Below are 10,399 nucleotides of genomic sequence, written 5' to 3'. Positions count from 1 at the left end.
AAATATGATGAAAAATTGCAGGATCATTAGGAACTGTAGTCTAGTTACATTTTTTTGGTTGCAAAATTAGTTTAATCTTTTGACCCTTATTCTCTTTCCTCTAAAAAAACTATAACAAACAGCTCTTATTATTCTCTTTACATACTATAGTATAGATGCAAATGCACACTACTAGTATTTTAGGTCAGGTTTCCATGTATTCAAGGTGCAATTTTAGATATGCTCGGAAAGTTGGTTTGCTTTCGATGGAAGAGATTTGTAGTGCTTTATTCGGTATGAAAAATATCAGGTTACGTCTTCCCTTCTTCAAGAATCAGTGGCATAATATAAAGCAGACTTTGTTCGATCTTGTGTCTCGTTGTATTTTTTTTTTACAAGGTGTCTCGTTGTATTGCTGAACCAATGTGGATTTAAGATGCTAATAAGACATTATTTTCATAAGAACCAAAACAAATGACAATACTATGAACAAGATGTTGGAATATTTTATTATTTATTATATTCCAATAATATTATGTGGGCAAATATCGTAACAATAATTATATTAGCTATTTATCATTTGTGGGCCTTAGTTGATTAGTGATCAAATTAAGTAATAAGGCTATTAGATTTCTAATTGGATAATTAAATAAATATTTAATTAGTTGATATGGACTCAATGAGTGGATGTCTGGATGGCCCATTAACGGAATAATGGGAAACCCTAGTGGCCATCCAATATAAAAGAGGCTATGGTCCCCAATATACCGTACACGGCAAACTCTCTCTTCTCCCCATCTGAAGAGAACTTGAGGCATAAAGGTACCGGTTGAGGAAGAACCAAATCAGCCGCCGCTAACCTATGTTGTGTATTTCAGATCGTTTCTCCTCGTTGTTGTTGAGAGGGATGTCATCAAAGCTTCATCCAGGTATTCCTAATACCTAATTCTTAATATTCTTGATAAATCAAACATGTCGTAGATCCGTTCATAATCATGTTCAATATTTTGTTTGCTTCCGCTGTTTGATTCATAATTGTTGAACATGTTTTATCAAATCTGTTTTTATGAAAACCTAAATTTCCAACACAAGAAAATAATGACAATATTATACTATGCTGTCGGCTAAATAACTGACTGAACCACCAGCAACTCATAAAGAAGCAAACATCTTTAGTCATTACACAAAAAAAAATTAAAAAAAATTAACTGCACACGTGGACAACTTGTTTTGCTTGAATTTCAAAGTTTAAATATAGGATCAGTCCATGACATTTTTTTAAGACTAGTATAGTGCCTATCATGTTAAAAATTCTGAAAGAAGACATTTTTTTTCCTTCATAAAAACCAAGACAACATATAACATCCTGATCCTAGTATAGTGTTTATCATAATAACCGACTGAGCCACGAGCAACTCAGAAGCAAGCATTAAGAAACTGTCTAAAATGGCCACGAGTTACCTGGTTTAGATACAAAATTTGGACTTCACAAGATTATAAACCATGTTATGTTACAAATAATCAGAAGACATTATCTGACAAAAGAAAGAAGACATTATTTTCACAAAAACTAGAACAAATGATGATATCCTAGTATGGTGTCTTCCAAAATAAATTGATTGAGTCATTAGCGACTTAGAAGCGAGCATCTACTTTATAATTAAACATTTAAAACCTGTCTAAATTGCCAAATTCTGCCACTTAAACTTCGAAGTTTAGATATGGGAACCATTTACAAATTCAGTAATATACTAATCGATCTTTCTTTGCAGGACTCTCTACCATTTACAATTTCAGTAATATACTAATCAATCTTTCTTCCCATATGGCCATCTACTCCTTGGGACTAGAGCAAGTAAGTAAAATATACAGAACTTGATTCTCAACACCGACAATCATTCTTTCTTCCCATATATGACTGAACTGACTGTATGAAAATCTGACTGCATCTAATCCATATCCGTACTGCATGATAGCCTGAATATAAAAGTGATAGAACAGATCAGATATAACTAATTAATAGAATAATTTTTCTGATTTATTAGAACAAACTCTGGGAAATTTATCCTTCCAACAGAGATAAGTTAGATTTACTAGAACAAACTCTGGGATATTTATCTTTCCAACAGAGATAAGTTACAATGAATAAGGAAACACTGTAATAGAATAACGAGAGCATCAGAGGTAATCGGCTTCAAAGTCGCTGAGGAAATCATATTTTAGGAATGAGGGTTAAATTATACTTCAAGATATCAACATTATTCAAACATACAAGGTATAAGTTATAACAGTGTCTAACCACAGTGCAGCGTCTACCAACACTAAGAAAGCCCAATTAAGAGAAAGAGAGAGACCTAATATCAAACTACAAAGGCAATATCAAATCTAGGACTGTTCACCCTGTAGACATTCGTGATACGCACGCATGACCAGATGCTTTACGGTTTATTCCTATATTCCTATTAGCAATGGGTTACCTCTGTAATATACGATATGTCTAACTATTGTGAGTACATCAACTTGACACCAAAACCCTGATACAAGTTATTAATATTGATACTGAATAAACCTGATGATTTGCAATATTTACCGAATTCTGATTATCTATATGGCCACCTAATCCCCTGTGCAACATTTTCTTTAGCAGTTGTGAGATGGCTAACAAAATCAGACTCCACAACCGATTTGATTTGCCAAAAATTTAGTGTTAAAGTAACTAATATAAAAATATCATGCTGCAGATTAAAGCTTTTTAACTGGACAGCAGTATGATTCTTTTTCATAGTACAAACAGCAAAGCAACTAAAAATTTCTTTCCTTGCTTGTAATAAAAACAGGTTCTAGCGTTGCTGAGGAAAGCAAGTTCTAGCAATGATAGGTAATAGTGGCTTATCACAAGGGAAAAATATAACAACATGAAGAAAGGCCCGAATAAAGAGAAATACACAATTTCTTTCATTTATCACCATCCAAAGTATTTCCAACAAACAAAGTCTAGTTTGAAAGTAAAGCAAGAGATGATTGAACAATTAGATGTTGCACTAATGTCGTATTCAGATATTAAACAGAGAGAGATTCAGCCTATGCTTCAAATATGAAGAGTAGAGAGACACGGTGTCAAGCCACAGATGCTAGATGGTATAATTTTTGTATGGTTGGAATCAGCATAAGATCACATTACTATACATACATTACGTGTGTCATTAGAAAAACGAAGGAACAGTGGTTAAGCATAGTTTTTGCAGAGTAAGGGTTCAGGGATTGAATCTCTCTAAATCCTTTTTTGCACATATCTTTTGGGCAAAAATGTGGAATGCAAGGGTCGACCCCGATTTTCTTAAATTTTAAATTCACAGCAAATGTTAACCACTACAACAGCAAACAAATATTGTAACTTCAATGCAATACTAATATATATGTAACAAAGTCAAATACAAAATCAATGTTACTATAAACTTCCAAGAAAAGTGATGGAATTATTATTACCATGTATAAACTTCCAAGAAAAGTGATGTTATCAATGTTACCATTTATAAATTTCCAAGAAAAGATTAAACATGTAAGGATGGAATTATTATTACCATGGTAGAGTGTATTAGATTTTAATGGCACATGATATGACCTCATCGGCATCATCATCATCATCCCATACTTCAGCCTGGAAAGTTGTTCTAGCATGGCTGTTGGAAGGATCTTCTTCTGCTTTAGCTTGAAAAGTGATGTAATACAAATCACCACCACCACAGGCAATAGCAGTGGTACACTTGACAAGGTCATGAAACACAAAAGTTGTACCCTAATAATTAAGAAGAACAATTATTATTATTATCAGTTTAGTTGATGAATAATTGAATAAACAACATATAACATATAACATTGTAACGTACCTGATTCTTTTGATTGTAATCCTTCAAAGCAAGGTCGGAGAGAGTAACGAGAGTAGGACGAAGATCTTCGGTTATGTCAATGGGTACGACACAGCCACATAGCTCTAGAACTGCTGGATGATAGATAGCATCAAACTCCTGTGTATAGTCAGCAGAATCATCAAAATTATTAGAGTGAAACAAACATGATAAAATTGAAAACAAATTGAAATAGATAGATAGATAGTTTCGTACACTTAGGTTGCGAGACTTCTCTGTATAGTCAGCAATTAGTTCTTCTATGGCCTCTTTCTCTTCCGCAAACTCGTCATCGTCGTCGTACTCCGAATCGTGTTTCGATTGCGGTTGTGATCTCAATTCAGGTTTCGACATTTTGGAAGGAAAGCAAGGAAGGAAGGAATGAAGGAATCACGTTTCAGTTTCAGGTATATTTCTCCTCTCCTTTATTTATAAGAAAAGTGTTAATTATATTCGTCTCTACAAAATTGCGACCTTCTAAGTTTAGTCCTTACTTAATTTTAATAGCATTTTTAATCCCTACAAAAAAAAATTACTTATAATTTTAGTCCCTGCTAAAATAAATTTTGTTTAATTATCCTTAAACTCTTAAATTTTTTAACGATTCTTTTTATACAAGTTTAGAACACTATGAAAGGTTCAAATATTAAAATCTATAATTTTTTAACATGAAATAAATTAAATATTAATTTTTTAAAATGACAAAAGTTTAAGATATAAGTAACAAAAATATGGACGTAGAAATCAAATTTTTGCGATATTTTTTTTGGAGGACCTTTTAATAACGTTCTTAACACGCCTGTAAAAAATTGTTGAAAAACTCAAGAGTTTAAGCATAAATTAAACAAATTTGGATTGAGTAAGGACTAATATTGAGTGCAAAATTTTTTTGTAGGGATTAAAAATGCTATTAAAATTAAGTAAGGACTAAACTTACAAGATCGCAATTTTGTAGGGACCAAAAACATAATTAACCCTAAGCAAAACGCAGAGTTTTCTTTTGATTTTGGGTTGGGCTTTTTCTTCTTTCTTTTCCCTCCATCATTTACTAGCAAAATAAAGTTAAGCTACCACTAATATATAGATATTATTACAAAAATTTCTCAATAAAAAAATAGGCATAATAAAAACGCACCCAAAATATTTATTTTAAGAAAAATATTCTTGTGATCCTTTTTGCAATAAAAAGTTTAATAACTTATTAAATCATAACTATATAATCAACTCAAATGAAATGTGTGTAAGTTGAATGCTACTTTACTAAACAAAAAAAAGTTCAATGCTACTATGTATTATGTGATCATCTCTACCTCTCCCTCTTCAACAAGTCGACTTTAGATCTCGAGAAAACTATAAAGAACTAGTAATTGGTCTCAAAGTATCATATCATAATGCAATTGTAACAACTTTAGTTGGTCATGAAATAATCTATCTTAGTTTGATATGATTCAACACAGGTGAGAGACTTTCTTATGGAAGAAATTTTGTAACAATTTGACGAGGATAATACTGCTTGCACTTATCTACCCAAAAAAAAATCATTGTTTGCACTTATAATTTTGTTAAGGGTATAATCAATGAGATATAGAACAATTATTTTTACAAGTCATGATCCATCAAAGTTATTCCATTGAAGAATGGTCTTCATCATCTCAAAATATAGTATTTTTTTAAGGGATCTCAAAATATAATTGTCAACATGAGGGGAAAAATAAATATGTTATGCATTTTCTTTCTTCATCGTTATTTAGTCTTATTAGGTTTTCTTGTAAAGTTTTTAATAACGCATCCCACCATCTCAAATTATATGTTGCTTTGAGAACAAATTTGTCTAAATTATTTGTTATTTTACAATATCAATAAAACATTAATGTTATTTTTCCTATTATATCCTTAATTATTTATTACTCTGTCTTATTTCAATTCTTTTATTTATCTTTCTCATATCATTTATTAAGGATAATTTTGTAAAACAACTCATAATATCTCTTTTTCATCCAAAATTAATTACATTTTTTAATACGTGTGAAATATCGGAAACGTCATATAATATGAAACGTATGGAGTATTGTATTTTTTTTCTTGCACTAGAATTTTTTACCAGGAGTCTTTTCCTAATAAGATATTAATAAGGCATATTCTTAATGAGTATCTACGAGGAAATGTTATGAATATTTGGTGGATGACCAACCCCGAATAAATCTTTTTATAAGCCCTATGAGTCGCTTATAACCTCCATGAGCAAAAGAATTTCTCCATTCAAAATCGTTTTCTTAATGTTTAAGTTAGCGATACATTATGTTAGATCCTTGATGTGCTCGTAACTTATAAGACTAGTGTTCTATGAATAGGTCTCGTATAAGACTAGTGTTCTATGAATAGTATATAGGCGTACTGAGAACAAATCCTCCTTGATTGTTGCCTATGACACTATGACGACATCATCATTGTTGACTTTCCTTAACTTATGCATAACCATTATTATTTAGGATCAATTGTAATTACTTAGTATAGTTGACATACCATATTTCTACAGAATTATTTTTCCCTACTGTAATCACAATTCAATGCATTGAATTATATTGTAAATGCATTTGATTACTTTGTAAAGCCTGGCAGCTATAAAACTATGTACTGCGGTGTGTAAAAATATTACTTAGAAATATATTAGCCTTTGTTATTCTTATACGGTATCAGCTTAGCCATTTGCTTAACAGCATATCCTTTTTTCTTTCGATCCTACCATGACCACTTCACCCTCCACCACTGCTACCACTTTCATATCCTCTGAACAAAAGGATCTCATGGAATTTAACACCGCAACTCATCTTCCAATCAAACTCACATCCACAAATTACCCAGCCTGGTTCAAACAAATCAATTCTCTTCTCATAGCTCGTGACCTTGTCGGCTATGTCGACGGCACAACACCCTGCCCTGCTGCCACCACTGGCTCAGGAGCTTCTGCAGTATCAAACCCTGCACACTCCAAATGGATCCGTCAAGATAAATTTCTCTATCTTGCGCTTCTTGGATCCTGCGACTCTGAAGCACGCTCAGTTATGGCTTCTGCCGACACCTCTCGCGAGGCCTGGGTTGCACTTGAAAGAGCCTTCGCCAATAGGTCTCAATCAAGAATCATGTCGCTTAGAGAGCGTCTCAGCTCCATTTCAAAAGGAAACACTACTGTTTCCGCCTATCTCCAGTCTATTCGAAACATTGCTGATGAATTAGCCCTTATTGGCCACCCCATTGATGATCTTGAAATGGTCATTCATGCTTTAAATGGTCTAGGACCAACCTTTCGAGAGTTTACCACCTCTATTCGCACTCGCGACAGGCCTATTCTCTTCAACGAGTTATATGACAAATTGGTGGATTTTGAAATGTGTCAACAACGCGAAGAGCGTCTTTCCACCAACACACCTGTAACTGCAAATCACGTTCAGCGTCGTCATCATGCCAATGGACGCGGACGTCCTTCATATCAGCCAAATACTGAGAATCCTTCTTTCAACCACAAGAAACCTGCACATGCTGGTCCTGTCATCTGTCAGTTTTGCGACAAACCAGGCCACTCAGCCAAAGAATGCTACAAGATACATGGCTATCCTAAAAAGCCTCGCAATCCAATTGTCAACCTTGCTCACCTATCCAACTCATCTCCTCCTGATTGGCTTTTTGATTCTGGAGCATCGCACCACATTACAAATGATTTCAACAATCTCTCAATCAAGAGTGATTATACTGGAGATGATCACTTGCAAGTTGCCAATGGTAATATACTTCCAATCACACATATAGGCTCCACAATTTTATCTAAATCATCTCCTCCATTGTTACTCTCTGATACTTTATGTGTTCCAGCAGTTACACAAAATTTAGTTTTTGTTTCTCAATTGTGTCAAACTAATAATGTCTCTATTGAATTTTTTCCTTGGCATTTTGAGGTAAAGGAGCTGCGGACGGGGGAAGTGCTGCTGCGAGGACTGAATGAAGATAATGTGTACAAGTTCAACCCAAACTCAACCATTCCTCAGACATCCTTAGCCAAAACCGCCACCACACTTCAGCTTTGGCATCATCGCCTCGGTCATCCAGCTTCAAAACCTCTTCTTCATGCCCTCAAAACTAATAATGTTCCCTTTACCGGCTCTTTTAATGCTTGTCATAATTGTTTTTCCAATAAAAGTCACAAACTTCCATTCTCTAAGTCTACAATTTCTAGCAATTATCCTTTAGAGATTGTATACTCAGATGTGTGGGGACCTGCTCCTTTCAATTCAATAGATGGTTTTCGTTATTATGTTATTTTTATTGATCACTTCTCTAAATATGTTTGGCTTTATCCCATGAAATTCAAATCTGAGGTTTCCATTCTTTTTCCCATTTTTAAAAAATTAGTAGAGAAACAATTTGATACCACCATTAAAACCTTTTACTCTGATAACGGTGGTGAATATATAAAACTAAAATCATTTTTCCAACAACATGGTATAACCCACCTTACCACTCCACCCCATACACCTGAACATAACGGCCTCTCTGAACGTAAACACCGCCATTTAACTGAAACTGCCCGCTGCCTTATCCACCATGCTTCCCTCCCACTTACATTTTGGTCCTTCGCCTTTCAAACTGCAGCGTATTTAATCAACCGCTTGCCAACTGAAACCCTCCATATGACCACACCCTACAATGTCCTCTTCAAAACATCACCCAATTACACCAAGTTAAAAACCTTTGGTTGTCTTTGCTTTCCTTGGCTTAAACCTTACACCAATAACAAATTGGAACAAAAATCGGAACCCTGTGTCTTTCTCGGGTACAGCCTCACTCAAAGTGCTTACATTTGCTATAATTTTAAAACAAACAAAATTCACCACTCACGCCATGTTCAGTTTTTGGAAAATGAATTTCCATACTCATATGTTTTTAACTCTACAACTAATCCTACAACCTCTCCCATCACATCTCCTTCCAACATTAACCAATCACTTACTCCTCTCACAAATCACATTCCCTTGTCTACATCAGAGTCTACTCCATCTCCAAACTCAACCTCAACCTCACCAATAACCCCTACAGTCTCAACAAACCAGCACCATATAACTAATAACCCCACAATCACTTCACCTCAAAATTCAAACTCTACTCCATCTATATCCTCTACGACTTCAACCAACGAGACTCATACCAATAATCATCCAACCATTCATATCTCTCCAAATCACACGTCCTCCCCATCCAATGAAACCTCCCACAATTCTCCAACATTGTGCACATTATCTCAATCTCAGTCAATTCCAGCAGCACTACCCCCTCTGGTTCCTACTCACAACATGGTCACTCGTGGACAGAAAGGTATCTTTAAGCCAAAGAAATTATTTTCAGTAAGCAAGTATCCAATTCCTCCTTCAGTGGAACCTACTTGTGTGTCTAAAGCTCTTCAACATGTGTTTACGTTGGATTTTCGTAAACAACCGCTGGTTTACAAATGGTAACTTGCAAGATCAACCAGTAAATCTTAGGACATATTGTGTTTGTTCTTGTTGTTAGAAATTCTGTGTTTTTGGTGTCAAAAATGTAAGAAATATGACAAAAAACAATCGAATTCAATCCACTTGAACTCAATCGAACTTGATAAAGTAAAGTGCAAGAACACTTAAAGAACAAAGGGTAAATTGCATTGATTAAACAAAAGTTGGTACACAGATTCATACATTGCAACTTGTGACTCGTTTCTCGCTTCCATACGGATACTTTGAGTGTAAGTTTGTATGACGGAATTGTGACCTGTTTTTCCTATGAAAAACTACTATTTATACTAAGTCTAGAAATAACTACATTTCTTTGAAACTAAAACTACAACTGCCACAAGTCGACAGTTTTCCTTATTTGAAAACAAACTTAAAATAAAAACTGACTTAAAGAATAACTGCTGATAACCACCTTCGAAAACTGCTTTATCGAAGTCTTCTGCCATCTTCGAACCCATATTTGCTTTCAACACAACACTCTGTTCGAATCTTCTTTGAATCTAGGTCAACTATACTTTGACCACATTTATTACAGCTAGTAAAATATATTGGCTAACAAATTGCCCCCCAGAAACGCCATTTTCGATTTCTCTGAAGAAGAAAAAGACGTTTTTGAAAGAAAAAACTAACATTCTCCATCGAAATGAATGATGTCAGTATTTAATTCAAAACTAATTCAAATTCCCTTTAAATACTGACCCCACAATCTTAGTTAGTGGGCCACGTTCTCTAACATTGGAAAAGACAACACTTTAATGGTAAAACTGTCAAAATAAGATCTTGACATGTGTCATGATCAAAGGTCCATATAGAAGCAAACTCACCTTTACTCTTTTCACTTTTCACCATTTCATTTTCACTTTCACTGTTCCTCTTCTCCGCCAAAAGTTCTCCCGAAGAAAAACTTTGAATTTTCTGCAACTCCTATCTTTAAACACGAACTATTCATCAAATTCTCACCAAAACACTTAAACA

At 34.3% G+C, this 10,399-nt stretch overlaps 1 protein-coding gene across 2 annotated transcripts; it reads right to left on the bottom strand.

Annotated features, from left to right (window-relative positions):
• Positions 1 to 1,614: 1,614 nt before the first annotated feature.
• Positions 1,615 to 4,299, bottom strand: LOC146940712 (uncharacterized). Of its 2 annotated transcripts, none has more exons than XM_085754439.1 (4): positions 4,101 to 4,299; positions 3,867 to 4,004; positions 3,561 to 3,775; positions 1,615 to 1,956 (listed from the first exon to the last, which is right to left on the bottom strand). In XM_085754439.1, exons 1-3 carry the CDS (start codon positions 4,236 to 4,238, stop codon positions 3,575 to 3,577), a joined length of 477 nt encoding a protein of 158 aa, XP_085610565.1. In that variant the 5' UTR covers positions 4,239 to 4,299; the 3' UTR covers positions 1,615 to 1,956; positions 3,561 to 3,574. The 2 variants fall into 2 exon arrangements, with proteins under 2 accessions (XP_085610565.1, XP_085610564.1); XM_085754438.1 differs by having other exon boundaries at positions 3,602 to 3,775.
• Between the last annotated feature and the right edge of the window lie 6,100 nt (positions 4,300 to 10,399).

The sequence above is a fragment of the Medicago sativa genome, chromosome 3, assembly GCF_051527215.1.
Source record: "Medicago sativa cultivar Bolivia chromosome 3, Bolivia_mono, whole genome shotgun sequence".
In the NCBI taxonomy this organism is placed as follows: Eukaryota; Viridiplantae; Streptophyta; class Magnoliopsida; order Fabales; family Fabaceae; genus Medicago; species Medicago sativa.
The sequence above is the reverse complement of the archived record's forward strand: the minus strand, read 5'-3'. Positions and strand labels throughout refer to the sequence as shown.

What these genes read in the sequence shown, in the direction of transcription:
- LOC146940712 (XM_085754438.1), bottom strand. Translation starts at nt 4,238, where the DNA reads ATGTCGAAACCTGAATTGAGATCACAACCGCAATCGAAACACGATTCG. An exon ending in AGAAGTCTCGCAACCTAAGT is followed by an intron (nt 4,005 to 4,100) that starts GTACGAAACTAT and finishes GACTATACACAG; the next exon opens with GAGTTTGATGCTATCTATCA. An exon ending in ATTACAATCAAAAGAATCAG is followed by an intron (nt 3,776 to 3,866) that starts GTACGTTACAAT and finishes CTTAATTATTAG; the next exon opens with GGTACAACTTTTGTGTTTCA.